Here is a 21,782-nt window from a genome sequence, read left to right as displayed (position 1 = left end):
GGTAATGGTTTACAAAGGGTGTATAAAACAGAACAATAATGATTTTGTTTGAGATGACAGTGATAATGAACGTGGGTGTAAGTAAAATATGATGACAATAAACATAATGACACGATAACCATGATAATAATGAGACAACAAGCACGATGACCCCATCAATGATATGACATCTAACCACTGGGTTGCTTACTTTTTCATGTACCCTCTTCCTATATTGACACCACAAGATCAGTATGCATTCACAATGTGAGAGAGACTGAATTGATTCTCTATATACCATACTTACTGGTATATAGACTGCAAGATATTTTACAAAAGCAAAAAAAAACAAAAACAAAAAAAAAACACAAACAAACAAACAAACAAAAACAAAAAAGAAAGAAATGTATGTAGATTATCTGGGTGCAACCCATGCATGGCAATCTAGCCCTGTGACCGATTCAAAGTAACTTACTTTTAAATATATATGTCCATTTTTATTATGTCTATTGATTTCCCTACTCAGTTGTAAGATAAGACATTATGGTGAGCATTCTTCTTTACACCTTTGCCAACAGAGACCTGGTAGGTAAGTAGAGAAGTCTATGGCGATTTTAGAATTTGATAGTAACGGGTGAGGTCTATGTCATGAATGGACTTTTAACTTGTTATATTCCTTCATGATGCCTTACCACTATCAGACAACATACAGGAGATTCAAATTGAAATCGACAATATTCTTTACAGGGTATCTCACATACTTGTCACATTTTATGATCTATTTGCTGTGAGATCATTGGTTATATCCTGTGTTCTGGATAGAAGACTTGCGTGGGTTAGATTTTCCATGAAAAGAGAGCCACCGTATTGATACTTTTACTGCAGCTCTGAATATTGGTTTTCCTTTTCTCACATTCATGTGATGGTGAAGCTGTGTTGTTCATTATCTTCAGACAAGATAAGTTTAGTTTATGACTGTTCAAATAATTTTTTTTCCTTTTCTTTAAATTTCCTTTTCCCTCACAGTCTCTCAATATATTCATCTTGTTCCGTCCACATTATTCTTTTTTTCAGTTCTTCCCCCAGTTTTCTGCAAAACTTCAACGACATTCTCAAAATGTTGGTTCTCAGTAGGATAGATTTGTCAGGCGACAACAGCATTGCCATATTTCATCTTCACATGCTGTTATGTTAGGAAAACCTATGTGGAACTTAAGAATGCCGCAACTTTTTCATTTTTGGTACTGTAATCTTATTTTTTTTAAAAAAACCCATCCACACCTCTAATTGCCTGGGTGATGCACCATCTTATTGAAGAAAACTTGAACACAGAAGGAAAGCCCCTATAAACTGTTGAATGAATAAAACTATATTTCTGTTGTTTGGAACTGTATATTTATCTTCTTTTTTTTTTACAATTCTTATAACTGGTGCTTCATAACATACAAACTAAGAAAAATAGGTTGAAGTTTGCACCTTAAAAGGTGCAGACCAATGTCATGCTGGGAGCACCTTTAAAGGTGGTCCAATTGTGACACTGGTCTGAAAGGTGCAAAGTTGCACCCGTAAAGCTGTTCCCAGAGAGACAATGGTAAAGGTGCAAAGTTAACCAGTTTTCCTGTGTAGTGTAGAGTAAAAACAAAATGAGCCTTTTGTTGTTCTCAACATATTAGATAATTACTGCTTGTCCAGTTGATGAATTTTCAAAAGCATAAAATTTGCTGAATGTATAACAACACATATTTGGGGGATTAAAGCTATTATTTCCCTCACACATTGGCAAATTTGTGTAACTTTCTATTAACAAATTTCATCTCATCTTTCTCCAGTTTGGCATACACAATAAAAATCAGAGTTGCCAATTTTACTAGGACAAAGATGACAATTTCCGCAGCCCATTCCTCCATGGCCTCACAGGCTAAGATTAAGGTTTGGTGTCCTCTAAATGAAAATACATGCAAGCAGGCCACAACCTCCATCAGCATCTGTTTTCCCATCTCGTCAAGCGGGAAGTAAGTCATTGTCACAAACGATATCCTCTCGCCTCTATCTTACTGGACGATGGACACTACAGGGGTCATGTGATCACCCACTTCTGAAGGGCATTTAATTATCTGGAAAGAAGAGTCTCTGATTTTAAGATTTACTTTGACATAACTTATAAAAGAATTTTAAAATAGACTGTGCAGTGTGAGACACACTGGCATTGCCAAGATAGCTTCAAAGTAAAAGTGACTTAGATGAAGTTGTACTTATAATTTTTTGAATGTTATATTTTTCTTTCAGGAATACACATCTACAGAAGATTGATGCTTAGAAATGGACATTGTATCAGCATTTAAATAAGAACAGATGACCTGGCTGCAAATAACTGATAGCCACCACATCTTTTAAACCTCAAAGGGGTGACAAACAACTTTAAGAACCAAACTGTATCAGCTCTAAATCTAAAGAAAATATTTCAAACTTACATCAGATATCATCCTGTGAAATCTCATTCCAATCATTTGTGCAACTTTTTTTTTTATGGAAAAGAAGGACAAGAAATATGAAAGTGATGATAATTGAATCAACAAAAATGACTATGGTATATGCTGGATACAACCAGGCTTTAGATATCACAGTTATACTAAATATTTTGCAGTCATGGTTTTGAAAATTCATACAGGAAAAGGAGTTCAGAATAACAACAGTTACACCTGAAGACAATGATATATACAGTAAGTATAACAAATGAACAAATAGCTGACTACAGTCGCATTCAAATGACCAAGCTGCTGGCTTACACTGATTAACAAACCCCTTACCAAGTATTTGCTCTTGTTTTTATCTGAAGTACCAAACAGTGGAGGGATTGGAATCCTTAAACGGTGATAAAAAGCCCAGAGGAACAAAAACAATTCAGACACTCCTTAAGCTAAAATAGGTCATTTAAAGAGTTACGAGTGTATAAGGATTGGGGCGTGATGAGCTGAAGAACAAACAACTAAAATCTCTGAGACAGAAGAGATGGTTCTTGATTCGATTTTTGAGTCACAGTCTCACAGGAGGCATTACATGCCTCTGTGTTTCCTAATAAAAGCAAGTGACTTCGAGTCATCTTACAAAATCCTCTGGCAACTCTTTCACCCCTCTCATCCTTATTCAGACTCGCACCATCCCTTCTAGATTCCTATTCTCACACTTTACCTCTTTTCTTGGACCATATTCCATCCCATTCATTATCTCTTTTCTTATTTCTACGGTGGAATATGGTTTCACTCTCTTAACAGTATTTTCAGGAATTCTTTTTCAAAAATGCACGATGCGTTATACAACAAAATCCTCCATGGTAAGACTAAATGATGACTTACTCTGCATTATAACAGAGGATGCTGGAATTTTTCTAAGGAATTCCAGGAGCAATGTAGTGTAGAAACAGGAATATTCTTTAACTCCTTGCATTTCATCATTTGTAAAGAAGTCATTTTGGTTGGCACCAATGACAGGGCAAGGTGGAAAATGCATGACAACTTACTGGTTTGATGCTTGATTCAAAGCTGCTTGTTGCCACAAGTCCACGGCTGTTGTTGCTGTTGGTGTTGCTGCTGTTGTTGTTGTAGCTTGGAGAGTTGTTGGGTCTTGCACCTACAAGAAAAAAATATGCAACTTCATAAAGGGGGATTCCAGGGCAATTAGAAATTATTCTGTGAAGGGGGAGTAAAATTTTCTTAGTCCAACAATGAAAATTTGATCAAAATTTAATGAAAAATATGGAAGTTATGACTTTTTGAAGTTTCACTAATTTTCAGGAAACAGTTCTTGAACACTCAACATGAATATGCAAGCATAGAGGTAATGATGTCATCCTTTCACAACTTGCCTTACAGTTTGTACATAAACTTGTGAAATTTCAGTTTTGCATTTAACCCCAATTACGCTCCAGTCTCAAATCCTGAGCTGCTTAATTGATCATTATTCTGAATTGATGCAAACAGGAATAACATTATGTTTTGTACTTTCATAACAAAAACACTGAATTTTTGTCATTTTCTTTTATACAGGTTAATGGAAAGTTATGAAAAGGTAATGACATCTTCAACTCACTCATTTAGATATTCATTTAATTGTATGACTGTTCTGCAGAAATTAGCGAAACCTCACACTTTCATAACTTCCCTAATTTTTATCCAATTCTGATCAAATTTGCACTGTTGTTCTTATAAGATTTTACCTGTTCTTTTAAATCTAACTCATAACTGGACTGGAATTCCTCTTTCGTTGAAACTGACTCTCTAAAGTTATGGTGGGTCACCTTTTTGACACACTCTGGCCTGTATATATTTTGTCATTTGTCATTATCATTATCCTTGGGGGGGGGGGGGGAAATAGTGTGGTTACATAACTTCACAGAGCACTTTCATAATGCAGGATGTAAACGAGTTCATGCAGGATATACAATCTTGTATTATCTTTGATTATTCTTGCCAAGAACATTTTCCCATGGACAGATTACAATTAGTGCCGGATGGGAGAGTTGAAGGGGAAGTTGGCAAGATCATGAAACTGTTTGCGTGAAAATTATTTCTGGCCAACCTTCAGATAGGATATGATAGTGAAAAGATTGGATTGAGAAAAGGGCTGTGACTGGCTAACACTCTGAAAGAAAAGTTCCATACTCCTAATAAAAACTTCTCATGTTAAGTGTATTTTCATAATCTAGAAGCCACCGACACTACCACATCTCTACTTTAAATGATGTTTTCTTGTGTGTGCGTGTGTGGGTGCGTGTTGGTGAGTGTTGTTGTTCTTGTTTTGTTTTAAGTGTATTTTCATAATCTAGAAGCCACTGACACTACCACGTCTATACTTTAAATGATGTTTTCTTGTGTGTGCGTGTGTGGGTGCGTGTTGGTGAGTGTTGTTGTTCTTGTTTTGTTTGAAGTGTATTTTCATAATCTAGAAGCCACTGACACTACCACGTCTATACTTTAAATGACGTTTTCTTGTGTGTGCGTGTGTGGGTGCATGTTGGTGAGTGTTGTTATTGTTGTTTTAAAACTTGGGAGAACACATGTACAAAATGTTATGTAGACTATCTCAACATCTTTGTTTTGGGGAGTGTTTTCAGGTAAGGAAATTTCAGGTGTTCGTGGTTCACTATCACATCTTTTTGTGTTTTTCCCCCACAGAAAATACGGTTGGCTTACAGTTCAGTAGCTTATAAGATAGCTGGCTTAATATATTGGCAGAGGGTATAGATTCATCACTGAATAGCATCAAGCCATTATTAACCCCATCATCATTACCACTGGCAACACTTCTGCATAGGATAGGAATGATATCTTAAAACTGTGGTATTGAGAGACTTAATGAGAGTAAGCCCTGCTCAAGGTATTGGATGTTTGGGTCTAAAAGTTTTTTTTGTTTTTTTTTTCACATTGATGCATCATCTATCACTTTCATCCCTGCTTTAATACACAGATCTAAAAAGCCTTCTTCTTCATCATTATGTTTGTATATATCTCTTTTCTCTCTATGAAACATATGAACTCTTCCCAGTACCACAATTTGTGCATGTATTCTCTTACCTTTTTTTCAGTCCAATGGATAATAATCGATGATTACATTAATGCAAGCACAGCATGCAATCAAGTGTTATTTTAGTTACAATGCAACCTATGAAAGCATGCAGGATTCCACAAAACTCATTCACAAAAGGGCATGCATATCTTTTTTTTTCTTCATCCATGGAGGAGTATTTTTATCTACCCCAAATCTAATTCTGGAAGGTAGGGAGAACCACTGGTCCCATCAATTCAAGCTTTGGAGTGTTGGCTCAGCAATTCATGTTTGCATTCATCCGTTCACTAGAGGGACAGTTAATGACATCCATGTGATTATAAAAGAAACCCACGGTCCTCAAGATATTATCTTCTTCAGTGTGTAAATATGCTTGGCAATTAAGTCAAAGGCTACTGCATACCCCTACCTTATGAAGGCACATACTTGAGAGGTTTCTTTTTAAAAGTTGCAATTTGAGTCAATTTGAACTTTTTAAACTGCAATCCATCAACCCAATATGCCCACAGCGGTTATTGTGTACATTACATGTAGGCCCCATGGGTTTAGAAAATTTCACTCATTGCTTTGCATTGCATATTTGTATTTCACTCTTTTGTATGTATAGTATATCAAAATACTCTCCCTATTACCACAGTAGATATGGATATATTCAATTTATTTATTTATTTTTATTTTTTGTCATGGCTGCTGTTGTACACAGGATATGTTCTCACATATGAGAGTTCATTTGCACTTCACAAATTAGTCACTTGCACTGGCAACTACATTATGAACATGACAACATATCATCGCATTCCCACAATGCTATACATCTGCCAAATCTTTATATTTGCGTCTCTATACAGGCCTATATCTATGTCCAGCTCTCCACATTATTTTTTTATAGTCCAGTCGTCACTTGTGCTCTTTCCCCTTCCCCCCTGACACTTGTGTAGTAATGTAGTTAGTAATGTTTGTTTGTGTGCATGCACCTGTGTCTATTCTACCACCTGTCTGTCTCTGTGTCATAATGTCTGTCTCTTTCTATTTGATATCTTTCTCTCTTGCTATACAAGCCACACTGTAACAGTTTTTTTTTGTTTGTACAGCTTATGTCATCCTAACCACAAAGTAACAGTACCCTTTGCTGGTCTCCATCGCCTTCTCCCTCGATCTATCTTTTTTTTTTCTCTCGCTCTCTTTCTTTATTTCTTCATATTTCTTAACATATCCATCAATCTTTTGCTAAAATATTCATTTGTCTCACCTTGTTAATCTGTCTGAATATATATTCCCCTTTCTAGATCACTCTCTCACACTTTGTCTCTCTCTCTCTCTCTCTCTCTCTGTCCACTGTCTCTTTATGTTTTCTCTTTCTTAATACATCAATGAATTCTTACCATTTTACCTATCTCTCCATGCTGTGTCTCCATCTTCCAAATGAATTATTCAGTGTATTTTGGGTTTTTTTTTTCTCATACCACTGTTGTTGTTTTTTCTCCATATCTTTTAATTTCTTCACTTCATCGGCTCTCCTCTCTTAACCTCTGCCATTTTCTCTACCTCTCTTTGTGCTTCTAACTATCTATATGTTTGGTTTTCCTCCATATTTCTCTTTCTTGATATGTTTTTCGTCATATCTCTTCCTCTCTCACAAAACTGCCCTACCTACTTTTACCAGATTTTTTTGTTTTCATTTGAATTTTCAATCTCTGTTCCAACTTACTCCGGCTTAATCCCCACCCTCCTGCTACAGGAATGTCTGTTTTCTGAACTTTTTGACCCAGTTTTTGCCTCCGAGAACCCTGCAAATATCAGCGGGTCAAGAGACCAATTTCACAATGCCATTCGGCGACACAAAATTAATTTCTTAGGATCATGTGGCAGCTGTTTGTTCACACACCAACTTATCCAAGGGTGTCCATTTCACATATCAATTCAATTTACAGAGATGTGATGTCAAAGCATTTGTGACTTTTCAAACAATATCCCACAGTGAATGAAGTTACTTTTCTCTCACAGTATGACAACAAATACACTGATTTGGTTTCCTGTCCCCAATTTCTTTTTCTCTTGCCTTTCCATCTCTCCCTATAGTGAGCAAGAGAAATTATTGCAGGGACTGCTTCACTCAAGCTTGTTCACTCTCCCATTGGTGTTTTCCATGAAGGTAACTCGTAGAATCTTCCCTACACATATCAGCGGACTGCACTTCTTCTCTTGGGTACATTCATCAATCACTTCAAATATGACACACATGGCAATAACTACGTGCCCAAAGTAACTCCTTTATTTCACATTATCGGATATCGTTTGACATTGATTGGGTCACATGCTATAATGCGCATGTATTTTTGTTGACATCTCAAAGGACTGACTCACTAACTAATAATTGCAAACATCTGTGATGTGGGAAAGCCATGATCTTCCCAACCCTTTTATTCTATTCCCATTGGATAATATGAAAGCTCAAATATGTAATGACAAGGCATCTCCTCTTTTGCCTATGTACCTCCTTAACCTGCTGAGGATGGGCTGATTTTGCTAAGACAGGCATTTCCCATAGATACTTGCCGGAGTATACTCGGGACTCGTTCTCAACGGGTTAAGGATAAGAAGGTAATTTGGTAAAATTCACCAAGACATGATTGAAGGCAATATGACAACTTCTACAACTCAGTATTGCAATTAACTTTTGATAGACAGCAACCTGTTCCTATGCCCTAAATAAGACACTTTTTGGTGAGTTTTATTTCATACATGTAGCAAACATCCTAAAGAGAAAGCAAATCACCCAAAGAAGGCCCCAGATGGGAACCCATGTGACTCAATCATGGCCTCCTCAGTGTTTATGACCAAACTAATCTCAAAGCACTCCTTACCATCTGACAATACCACAGACATTTCTTACCATACATTCACAAGGGCTGTCTCCTCCCATTTCTTGTGGGGAAAAAAAAAGAAACTCCAGACAAATATGTGACTAATATGCTCAAAGGGCTGCATTAGATCTCAAAGTGTACACAACAGTTTCAAGTGAAAATCCACAGTGGAGGAGATACTACCATCGTGTGACAACTCAACGAGTTTTGATGCAGTGAAAACTAAAATGTAGTGGTAAAAGACATTGAAGCTATATAAGAAGACATTTTCATCAAGGCATGAAACTTAGAAAAAATGTAAAATTAAATGCAACTCTAATCCAACATTGTCCCTACATAATCCAATCATATTCTATTTATGCAATGCAGGCTCTGGTCCACTTTTTTTTCTTTTGAATCATGAATATTTTAGAATAAAAATATTAAGAGTTTTAATCACCTTATTAGAATTGAACAAAAAGAAAAATACTTCCAAAAACATGATAGCTAAGTAAGCCCATGATAAACAATAGTTGTACTGCAGTTGCAAAACTTTCATCAATTATTTCCCATGAAAGAGGCAGGCAACAGCCCACATGCTCACAGCTGATAGGTGGTTGTTCTGCCTGCTGTCATGGTAACTGAAACCCTTTTGAGATGCAAGAATTGTAATTTCTGAAACTGGCCATATCCATTTGGTCTCTTTTACTCTCTTCACAAGCCAAGAGAATCATTAGCACACAAACAAAGGCATTGGATATATCCCTGGGAATGTTCAAATTTACACTGTTAAGCATGAAGTAGTTGAAGACAAAATCTAAAACATAACAAGAGACCCGCGAGTATCGCAAGTTCACCTTTCACGCAGTCACTAATCTAAATTATTCACAGCTCTACTAAAATTTGACCAGGCATTCTCAAGTAGAAGATGAAAATGTACAATAAGGGCCCAAATTTTTTAAGATTCCTTAATTTGGGGGGATTGGGGGGCCCCTGGGGCCCTCTGGGTGGGGCATGGTGCCCATTTTGATAAAATTGAGATCCTGACCCCTAGGGATGCTCCCTGCCAAGTTTGACGAAAATCCATCATGAGGTTTTCAGGAAGAAGATGAAAATGTACAATTCAGGCCCCCATTTGGACCTTCCCAACCCCCCCCCCCCCCCCAAGAGGGGCACCCCTGGATCTGCTACGTATGAACAAACTTGAAACTACAGTCATTAATGTACTCACTCATAGTATTATCTTAGCTGTATAACTTCTGATTCTAGAGAAGATTTTTTAAAGATTCCTTCATTATGGGGGGTTTGGGCCCCCCTGGGGACCCCCTGGGTGGGGTATGGTGCCCATATTACCAAATTGAGATCCTAACCCCCTTGGGATGCTACCTGCCAAGTTTGGTGAAAATGGGTCATGGGGTTCTCAAGAAGAAGATGAAAATGTACAATTTAGGCCCCATTAGGACCCCTCCCCACCCCCACCCCCCCCCCCCTCCCCTGGGTCCCAAGGGGGGCACCCCTGATTTTGCCATGAACAAACTTGAAACTACAGTCATCAATGTACTAACTCATAGTATTAACTTAGCTCTATCACTTCTGGTTCTAGAGAAGAAGATTTTTATAGATTCCTTAATTTTGGAGGGTTTGGGCCCCCCTGGGGGTCCCCTGGGTGGGGCATGGTGCCCATTTTAACAAATTGAGTTCCTAACCCCCTAGGGATGCTACCTGCCAGGTTTGATGAAAATCGGTCCTGGGGTTTTCAAGAAGAAGATGAAAATGTAAAAAGTTTACGCACGACGCACGCCGCACGCCGGACGAAGGGCGATCGCAATAGCTCACTTGAGCCTTTGGCTCAGGTGAGCTAAAAATGCTGAAACTATGTCTGACTGAAGGCAAGCTTGAGATAAAATATCCTGCAACAAAATAAGAATGCTAGAGGTAGCTAGCTACTAAAGATATGACAATTGTTTCAACATGATAGACATAGAGACACAGGACAGGACAACTATATATCAATGATATAAAATGGAAAATCAAATGCAGAAGCTCACAAAAGTGATTCCCCTTTCATTTCTTTTAATTCCATCCAAGGGGATATCAGTCGATTCCCTTCAAGTTTCTAATATCCCCCATAGTTATTGTTTATTAGTATGACAACTTCGTTTTCTTTAGGCACCCAGTTACAGCAGTTCAGAAGATGTCCATGTCAATATCCACATTCTCATTCATGTAATATACAGTTTTCCATTAAATATGACATGGATTCGCACTCCAAATGAGACAAGGCGAGACATCTTGATGAAGAACAAACCGTTTGATTACAAGTTACATTACAAACAACCAGTGTTGACATGTCAATATACCTGTGATTAAAACATACACGACAGTGATATGATACGAGTACACACAATGAGCAGTGATGAATAATGCATAGTAACATGTGTTTACATAGGGAAACAATTATGGCAGATGCTGGAACATTTACACGATAAGTGATATGGATAAATTCATCAAAATACCATTTTAAATCCTTTCTGTGTACAGGTGTTTCAAGATCACACATAGAAAAGTGACTCAGGAGATTTTTACTGTTAATACACTCATTGCATCTCTTCAAGATGACTAGTTGGTACACTTTAGGAAACATAAATTTTGAAAATTTTACAGTATCAGTCACTCTGATACAAAGCAAGAAAAACAAAATAGTAACCATTTGAAAAGTATATTTAATTTTGATCTTTCCCATATAGCTCTCCAAAGTAAAAAGTATATTTCCTCATTTCTAAAACCATGCCAGAAGGAGAAACAGAGCCTTAAAGGCTTGCTATGCATCGTAACTTTAGAGCTTTCCCAAATTACTCACACTCAATTCTAGAGAGAATTCCTCTTGACATAAATTCAAAGGAAATATTCATTTCCTGAGTGATATACATTCAGAGGTGTGAAAAACCTGTGTGACAATCAGTCAAGCAACCGAGAGGACCTTGGAACTCTAACAGACATTTGCAGGTGAGCCAGTATATATTCATATCTTTTTTCTATTTTTTTTTTTACTTGTGTTATTGATTGATTCTTCCTTTAAGAAAGTCCCCTGAAATACTTTGAACAGCTGTGGATTCAATTTTGAAAGGCATCAAATGGGTTTGAGTCTATCACACATAATGATCATGCATATTACCTTCATTTATCTCCCTGACAGTTATCAAATGTTGATGAAGTGACAAAAACATGTTTATTTTGTATGTAAATAAACATACATTCACATGGATAAATGGATGTAAAATTCAGATACATGTAATACACTTATATACAAGAACATACATGCATACATTACGTACATACACACATAACAGATACATTTGCTGTAGTGTCTATGAAATGCATGCTACAAGTCTACAGAGTCAAATGACAAAACAATATGGAGTACATATTTTCATCATGAGAAAAGTCTCAATATTTGATGCATTTGGAAATTGGGCTTATGTCAAGTTGTTTACTTATAATTAAAAGCATCTTCACATGACAACAACCTACTGAATCCCAGTATACCTCAAGCATGTATTGCCACCTGATTTAAAACACACAGATAACAGAGCCATGAAGTCTACTGTCTGATGTAAATTGAAACCTACCAGCAAACCACTAAAGTTATATGTTGTGCATAATAGTATGATCGTCCCTCACAAGTGTCCATTAGGCCTACTTGCCCTTGGTCTGGTCAAAGATATTTATGCATTTCCAATTTCTCAACAGACATTCATTCAGGACAAAATTTGTTCCTTCAATATGAGTAGACTGATAGTCCCCCTTGGATAATTGGCACTGCTTGTTTTATTTCTTGTTGTTGGTTTTTTTTTGTTTTTTTTTTTGGGGGGGGGGGGTTCGGTTTTTTTGTGTGTGTTTTTTTTTTGTTTTTTTTTTATTTGACATAGCACACTCGCTAAGGAAGTACTTAAATGCTACAATGGGACCAACAGCTTTACATCTCCTCTCGCCCTGACCTACAGCACAACCACTACTGTCAGTCAGCTTGAACCATGGACCTCACAACTGAGAGTCTGTGGTCTCAAACCACTGAGCCACTAAGGCTTCAGTAGTAAGTCCTTGGCCTTAATGCATGACCTGACTAGTTCCAGAATATTAAACCATGCCACCTCACAAGCCAAATAACAGCGTCTAGCTTCCACGACCAATTAATTCATTAAATGCCATCCAAACGGTAAGTCTATCAAATAATGACACTCGTATTCACACCTTTAAACCCAGGTGACCGTCAAAGGTGAGAGCTATTTGCAAAGAGATCAAGCTGTAATTAACTCCTGCTTGAATGACTTCCTACCTTTGGAAGTCACAAGGCCAATTAGAGTGGTTGGAACCACGCCTATAGTGGCGCGCATGGGGATTTATCTCCACTCAATTAAAGCCACAATGTCTCGCAAACTGGTAGTATAGTCTCATATCAAATGATGCTCAACATTGGACAGGTATACTTTCTACTGTATTTTTATCAAAACAATAGACAACTGCTTGTTATGTATATTATGCACAAATCTTCACATTCAAGACATAACATATGTCTAATATAATATCATAAATTGAGAATGAGATGGATTTTGAAGTTCCAAAAATATCTACAGATCTACAGGCTTAATTAATATTTGTTGTGGACCCCTATGGAAACCAGCTTTGCTGATCAGGGTTTTCCACTCCACAATGTGGAAATAAATTCATTTCAATTCAGTCCAATTCAAATGTAAAAAAAAAAAAAAAAATGAAACATGTTTTCATACACTGTGCTGAAAAAGACGACACATTTTTGTTTACATTTAGTGTCCGTCTAACTATAGTGCGTATCATGGGTTTGACGTGAAAGGTTCAGGCTGCTATTAGAGCCACTAGCTATTTCATGACAGACGTCCGAGCCGTGTGCTTAACTTGTCAAAGTAAACTAGTTCCATCTACTCCTCTCACAAATCAAAAAACAGAACTTTTTTTTTTTTTCCGGGGGTGGGGGGGGGGGAGGAGTTGCCATCCATATAGCACAATTCGGGATAAATGCTTATGGATTATTATAGAATGAATGATGACTGTGTAACTTAGATGACCAGCAAAGTTCACATTATGTGCCACTCATGAGGATTGGGATAGAAATAAAGCCACAAACACATAAGAGGGTCACGCAGTAAGTTTCTGTCTTTTGGTATAACTAACTGAAAAAGACTAATTATATTGTGTGGAAGTGCCATTTTATTGCTACTGATATTCCTTATGATGGCCAGGAAATTATAGAATGAAAGGAGATTTTGTATCCATATATCAGTTCATGATTCACTACACATTCACTGTTCCTAAAACAAAAAAGAAACAAAGTAAAACTTGAGGACTTCAACTCTGTAAGAAACTCTTCACTCTGGCGATACTTAATAAATCAGGAGTCAGGACCTATGTCGTGCAGCACCAATATCAAGATAATTTATGAATATGATTTTGACTTACAGATAATTTGGTTAAGTTAGTTACATGACTCTCCTCATCTATCATTCTTAGAATAATAAGACTACTTGCATCTTGTCATAGTAAAGTCCCTTTAAAAATACCATTACTCTGAAAGCAAGTTAGCAGAGCACTCTACATAAAATAATGACAGAACATATGAAAACACATTGTGCTGATGAAAGCAGAGATAAGTTCTCATCTGAGTTTGCTGCGCCATGCTTGAGTAGTATGACAGAGTTAGCCAAAACATTACAGTCACCATCCTATTGAAAGTATACTATTCTATTCCCTGGACTTGGGATTTCTATTGGGACAGGCACTTCACGAGGCTGAAAATCGTTTGGTTCTAACACTCCCCAACCTGGCCTCACAATCGACAAAAACAGGGTGGATTTTTTTCTTTTTCTTTTTCTTCTTCTTCTGTGTATTACTTCTTTTGTAATTTGTCAGTTGACTTGACACTACCGTCATTGACTGTAAAACCAGAAATGTTAACATGCATGAAACTCTCACGAATTTTGCGAGGAGCAAAGATTCGTGAAAGTAAATTCCACTCAAAAGATTTTGTCTACACTTCGCACTGAATGCCAGTGGCTATCTGCAAAAGTTTTGTGCCGTGAAAAAGGCCATCAGCTCCAATTCGCGCAAATTTCACACCAAGAACATTTCTGGTCTTGCAGTAACTTGCCTTATATTGGCAATGGAGGGGTTGAACTTTAATCCACCTGCATTTTCCTTCCCATAACTAAGTACAGGAGATTGTCACTTTAAAATGACTTATCCACATGATTACAAAATGTATGAAAGGCCCTGAAGTCTTACTGCACCAGCCAAAACACATATACATAGCACCATCAGATGTGTGTATGTTTTCAGTATCAATGGCCAACAATGCTATAGTTTGAGTAATACATAAGAAGCATATTATGGCAACAAGTTTTATACCAATACAAAGAAAATGTTTTAAGTTGTACCATGTCATCAATTCCATGCTTACTTGAACTACTTTCAAGTAATGTGATTGCAATGTATATGAATGTGGATGTAACACTTACTAAAATTGTTAGATAGTAAATGAATAATGGCATACATGTAATACAAAGTGAAAACATAATTTGTGAATGACATACAGCATATACAATGACAGACCTATACGTTCATAATTAATTAATTCATTCCCCAATATTCTATTCCCTAGACTGAAATGACTTTATCAGTAACTTTAACTGCAGGCAACTTGTACAGGCAGTAAATGGATATTATCTTTGGTATCTCTCACACCTGTCATGCTCATATCTATTTGATATTTGACAGGTACGGGTTGTTGTTGTTTTTTCTTAGCCATGACCTTGATTGGTCTTGTGGAAAAAAAAAAGAAAACTTTGAAATAAAAAAATCCTGAAAATAATAGGCCATTTGTAAAAGCATTAATATGATGTTTCATTCTTAGCTATCATCTATCACACGTTACATATTGCCACTATTATCATTACGAATAGTATAAAAAAATAGCAAGCACACTTGAAAAAATGGTATGTGCACAAGCTATTGACCATATAATCACCTAAAATCAAAATAAATATCCATTCTTCAGCAAGTTATGTAATTCCATTCCATGCACCACCACATTTGAACAATAATTTTAGCTAATCATCAGACAAGATGCAAGGAAACTAGATCATGCATAAAGATGCAGTCTTCAAATTCTAACAAGCCAATCCTTATTTCTTTCTTTAAAATGATCTCCTGCACAGGGCTAATTTCTTAACTTATAACATTATTTATGTCTTAGAGCTGAAGACATTCCTTTTATGGTACTACCAAGGTATCAAAATGAAAGATGTCATGCTGAAAAGGTCACAATGGACTTGAAATCAACTCGTACAGGCTTGTGTTGATATACCTTCCATTCATTGAGGTGTTCAATCACAAATTGCATTCTGTTTCCTATCAGATGCCATGCTCAAAAAACGATGGTCCTCTATTCTAGTATACCAAGTCATGGAACATTCAACATCAAATGAGTGAGCGTTTGATATGCAGGCATATTCAGTTCACTTGCCTTTAAGCCCAGGTTGGTGTCCTAGCTTGTTCATGAATAATCGACGATTATCTTCTTTCAGTGAAATCGCAATGTCATTCTCCTTCACCTCTGCGCTGTATGTCATTTTACCGCCAGGCTTCTTAAGTCCTTTGGGAAATGTTGATGCTTTGTTTCCATTGCTGTGGTAGGTAGACAGGCCCTGTTTTGGGCCCGATGAGGCACTGTCACCAAACTTTGTCATTATCTTGGCGATACCTTGTGATGGCCCTGATCCTACTTTTTCAGGTTTTGTCTGTTTGATCGGAGCTGGGATGGCGAGGTGAGAGGGCCGCTCAGGTTTCACTGATGGGTCAGCAGCCGGTGTTGAAGAAGGAGCAGTTGTAGCAACAGCAAGAGGATTAACTCCCATAGCCTGCAGGAGTTGCATGTTGATCATTTCTTCCAGCATATTATCCGAGCCACGAAGTCCTCCCCCAGCACCGCTTATACCCTTTGTACCAGCCCCTTTTAGCTTCTCGAGCATCCCAAGGTTCGGGGCTGTGATTTGGACCGGTTTCCCATCTGCGCCTGCCTTGACTCCCTCCTTCTTGATCCTCTCAAGCTCAAGGTAGCTGCGAATAATCCTCGCCCGCCTGGATCCCTCAGGTCTCTTGACAACCTCCAGGACAGGGTTTGCTGGAGCAGCAGCAGGAGGAATCTTTGGTGGAGTGGTAGCATCTGTTGCTCCGATCCGACCTGCCAAGTCTGGTCGAATGCTCCTCAGCCCACCGCCCTTCTGTTTCTTCTTGATGTTACTGGGCAGCATGTTTGTGGCCGTCTCAGTCTTCTCCTCTTTCTGCTGATTGTCTGCACACAATTCACCTTTTGGCTGAGCTGCCCTCCTTGCTTTTGGCTTTAAAGGCACTGCTGGCAGGGATTTCTTGGCTACTGGGGGTGGAAGCTTTTCATCATTTCCTGAGACATTTTTCTCACCATTCTCTAACAATGGAGCCTGCGTTGCATCAGAGTTACCTGTTGACAATTTGTCGGCATTTGAGAACTCATTTTCCGGAAGACTGCGACCACAACCTGCACTATCAGCCGGTGCACTTTGATCACTTACGTCAACACCACCAGCAAGTTCTTTGGCACTGCTGTCACTTAAGTCCGGTAAATCTACCATGATATCTGTTTCAAAACTTCCCACATTATTGCTTCCTTCCTTGGCAACGATGCCATGCTCTAGTAGTTGTTTGTTTTCACAATCAAGCCCATCATTGGCCGGCAGAGGTGGGCTCAATCCACTATCCACTTCCCCGTCAACCACTTGCTTCTCATTAGCAGCAAGCATGTAATCCTCCCCCGCAGCAGGAGAGGAGTTTTCAGCCGGATTTACGACCCCATCACCAGAGCCCCCACTGACTCCATGATCGGAGGAACCACACACGCCATTGACCTCTGACCCCATCTGGTGTTCCTTGCCATTTTCCAAGATTTGGCCATCCTGTTCCACATCTGGACCGGTTGCCTTTGCATCATCATTCAAACCTGTTGAGAAATTTGTTGCAGTTTTATTGTCATTGTCTGCCTTACAGACAACAGCCTCTTTTTCGTCAGCTTTCTGAAAGCTGGAATTCAGAGAATTGTTGGGGGATGACCCGGAAGACACAGATTTGATCACATTGCTTGCTCTCCCAAGGTGGGTCTCAACTGAAGAGAGTTTCCTCTTCAGTTCAGACCTTTTTACATTCACCTGATGAGTTCTCTCTTCAAATGTTTTCAAAGCCTCAAAGATTGTTAGCACACTATCTGAAACCACTGATTCAGCATTGTCATTCATATTCTTCCTATTCTTCTCCACTGCTTGCTGCTTCTTGATCGACCTTCTCAGTTTCCTCACAAATGAACGTTCTCTAGAGTTAAACAAAGGAGTGCGAGAGGTTTCTGCAAAGGGGGCATTGAAACAATTTATCTTGTCTGCAATAGATCTGGGCTTTTGCTCATTATCTGAATCTACATCCTTGCTAGCAGTTGTAACATTAGTACTATGATTCCCTGCATTTTGAGTTTTTGTTTCCTCTGACTTAGCCTCACCATTGTGATTGTCCAAAGGAGTGGTCTCCTCATTAACATTGTTCGTTGAATAAGCATCACTGGCACCAATATCAAAGGGGTTAGGTGGTGGCACATATGGAATGGATTCTTCTGCCACAAGTGGCAGTGGAACAACATCTCCATCAACCTGAAGACTACCACAGCCACCAGAGGGTAAACCGCTTTCACCCAAGTTACCAAATGAATGTGCAGAGGCATCCCCCGAGCTTCCATTCTCACGCACTTGATCAGCTTGAGGCTGTAGACCTACCTGACCCACACTATGCAAAGGGTGACTCTTGCCATCCTTGCTGTCACAATCACTATCACAATCATCATCCCAGCTATCTTCACTACTCTTTTGGTCTCCACTTACACTTGGCATCCTCATAATCTGTCCTTGCTCTTCGAGAATTGGAAGAGGCACACCATTGCTTTTTGTACTCATGTTTCTTTTGCTGTCATTTGTATCTATTCCTTGATTTAAACCAGATGACATCATTTGAAACTCCTCAATATTATAGTAGTCTACATCAGTAGTCTGTGGGACATGCCGTAATTTTGTAGCAATATCCTCAAGGTTTGCGACATCTGTTGCATCAGCAACAGATCTTGGCATCTCAAGCTCATCAACATCCTTGTCATCGTCACTGTCCAATGTTCCATTGATATCTGGAAGGCACACATTCTCAAGACTTTGTTCCAGGGCAAATGTCTGCCCCTGTGAGTTGCCTCCAGTAAATTCCCCATCCTCACTGGAATCTTCTTCATCTTCTTCTTCACCATCATCATCATCATCATCATCCTCATAGCCACCATCATTATTGTCATAGGTTGATGTTTCACCAAGTTCCTCTTGTAACCTTGAAATTTGTTCCAGTAATCCCATACTAGTTCTCTGAATGTTACTCATCCCATCAGCACCAGCTTGCTCGTTTGGGCAAATCCTCCAGTAGTCATCCTCGCTATCCTGATCATCAACTTCATCATCATCATCATCACAAAAATCTGCAGAATCCATATCATTTTCATCGATTTCAGAGGTATCTTTGATTGATGCCCCTCTAATGGTGAAATCATCGTGATCATTGCTTCCTGAAATCTCAGATAAATTCGGGTAGAACTCTGAAGGGGCACCCATGGGGCTAACAATGTCATACGTTTCAGAGAATGGAGTTGAAGATGTATCCAATCGATCTGAACTGCTTGGATAGTCTACAAGGTACATACCTTCAATGGACTTTTGATCAGGACTGTTGTCAGGGCCATGAAGATTGGTGCAAAGACCATCTCCCATTTCCTCCTCCATGAAGAAAAGCTCTGGCTCAATGTCATCCTTACTATCTTCAGAATTTACAAGAGTGTCTTTCTCCAGTGTAACAGTCTCATCTTGATCTTCATCTGAGCTGCTGTCATCCTTATCTTCATCTTCACTGTCATCGTCCCCATCCAAACCATCTGCTGAAAAGTCAGGCAGATTGGGAATGATGTCCTGGATGACCTCTTTGGTGAGCATCAATTCTTCCTTGAGCTTTTCGGTGCTGGGTTTGAGCTCATGAGAGAAGTCATGAGCGTGCTGCTCCAAGTGATCAAGTCTCTTCAGAGCACAGTCCACCTTTTGCTCGATCTTGTCCAGCGTCGAGAGCTTCTGCCATATCTTGTGCAGCATTTGAGAGTCTGAGGATAGATTGACCGCAGCAAGCGCAGCCACTTCGGCCATCACTGGGTCCTTCTGCTGCTCAAAGAAGTTGCTGAAAGTTGGCTCGGTGCAGAAGCTGGAGTCACTTTGAGTGCACGTCTTTGAGCGCAGCTTGCGCCTGGACAGCCCAAAAACTTTCTTCACGTCCTTATTCTTTGCCATGACTGAAAATTCGTACACACTATCTACGCACAAGTGTTGCAATTCCCTTCATCCATACCAGTCTCAATCTCGAATCAAGATTGCAGTGTAAGTGATGTGCTCCACTGCACTCACTCTATGCAAGAAGTATCTTCTCATCAGCTGACAATTTCCAATGAGAGATATTTCCTACACTTTGGTTAAATAAGTTATTTTCTTCTAGACACTCACTATTGTTGAACTGACTCTTGAGCTAAGGGAGCTAGAGGAAAGCCAATCAATATTAATGACGATGCATCAGTGGGTGCCAAAGTAATTCACTCTACGTACACTGATTAACAAGATATCTGCAAAACTTCTTCCCAGTTATTCAGGGTCTAGAATTGTTCATTTGTCAATGGTGGCAGGTCTCTGGAATATCACATTCAATTTCCCTAATTCACACGGTGAAAAATTAGATTTCCTCTCTCAAAACCTGTATTGCAACTCAACACCTGCATCAGCCAGTCGACTCCAGGTCCAGTCAATTATCGTAAATTCACCAACTAGTGTCCGAGTGCCATTGTTAACTCCACGCAGTAGATCTAGTGGGCCAATTGGTAGATGGCTGTACAGGAGTGAACTGTCTCAACAGATAACCTCCTTGGGGAATGACTGGCAAGAGGAGTGGCTGGTTGAGTAGGGCCCCTTTAACGTGTTGTCTGCGGGTGGATCGTTGGGTCTCGTGAGATGTGCATTTCCTGTTTGATCAGTGCGGCAGCGGGTGATGGCAATTCATGTGTCCATCCTTGTGATCAGCTGGAACCGGTGAGGACAATCAGGGGTGGGGTGCAAAGTGAGGTTACAGTGGTTCCCCCCTCCCCCTAGCAGACCGACTGGTCTTTGACAGGAACACCTGCCCTGTATGTTACTCCATTCAGTTCTCCAGCAATCTTCTTTGTGCAGCATATTTCCAACTCTCTCCAATATGCAGTTATTATCCACAAATGCACGATTCATAAAATCAATTTCAGATCTCTCTTTGAAAACAAAAGGTAGTAAAGACTGTTACAACATCATTGTCATCAATGAAATGTCTCCCAGCTTAAATTAATTGAACATCATAAGACAGTGATATCTATGTCAGGGTACAGCCAGACTCAGCAGGTCAGTCTTAAGATGAAACACTGAGCAGCGTCGTCCCATATATTTATCTGCTGCTTCTTCTTAAGAGTTTTGAAAACAAAGTCAGAGAATACGCCAGTCAAAATCTGCGAAGGTAAATCAGAATCGGTACGTCGCACACTGATTTACACTGTTAAGTCATACTCTCTACCAGCAACAGCAGCAGCACCATAATATAAATCCTCAAGCATGGACTTCACGCATGATAGTGTTGTCTTGTGCAGGTGCTGGGTACTTCTCAAGCTGACATCACGTTACATGTTTATTTATCCGCAATACGACAGGTGGTTAACCATGAACCACACATCTGACTGCAATACTACAAAGAGCGGATCCATCCATCGCTGCTATAAATGTGCCGCACCACAATCCCGGGATCCAGTCCACAGGTTTTGCAAGGTAGCATTGTAACGATTACAAGCTGAAATCATACTATCGGGTGCAAGCTTGCTGGCAATTGGCCACTGACCTCTATTTATATATCAGAGGAAGGGGACATATAAATGGAGGGGGAGAAAATACCTCAGGCCTCAGAGAGAGTGGGTTACCAAACGAATGCATCACACAGGGTTATTACATAATCGTTTCCTTTAAAAGTTATAATCACTTCTTCAAGTCATGAACATAACTAATTTTTGTATATAGTCATAAACACTATCTAATTATAATTTCCCTGTGGTACAAATCATGTAAATTACAACTGCAATTTTCCATGAAAACCTTTGGAACTATAACTGTGATTTTCCTGTTGTAAAATCTTATACACTATAACTACAATTACTAT

The 21,782-nt window shown here is 39.0% G+C and overlaps 1 protein-coding gene across 1 annotated transcript in view; it reads right to left on the bottom strand.

Annotated features, from left to right (window-relative positions):
- Positions 1-21,782, bottom strand: part of LOC140227602 (uncharacterized) — a 206,198-nt gene that overhangs the window by 87,954 nt on the left and 96,462 nt on the right. The window contains exons 6-9 of the mRNA XM_072308019.1: positions 18,886-19,878; positions 15,936-18,666; positions 10,091-10,102; positions 3,497-3,599 (exon numbers count right to left, since the gene is read on the bottom strand). Coding sequence (XP_072164120.1) covers positions 3,497-3,599; positions 10,091-10,102; positions 15,936-18,666; positions 18,886-19,878 — 3,839 coding nt within the window. The remainder of the gene's footprint in view (positions 1-3,496; positions 3,600-10,090; positions 10,103-15,935; positions 18,667-18,885; positions 19,879-21,782) is intronic.

The sequence above is a fragment of the Diadema setosum genome, chromosome 4 (assembly GCF_964275005.1).
Source record: "Diadema setosum chromosome 4, eeDiaSeto1, whole genome shotgun sequence".
Taxonomy (NCBI): domain Eukaryota; kingdom Metazoa; phylum Echinodermata; class Echinoidea; order Diadematoida; family Diadematidae; genus Diadema; species Diadema setosum.
The sequence above is the reverse complement of the archived record's forward strand: the minus strand, read 5'-3'. Positions and strand labels throughout refer to the sequence as shown.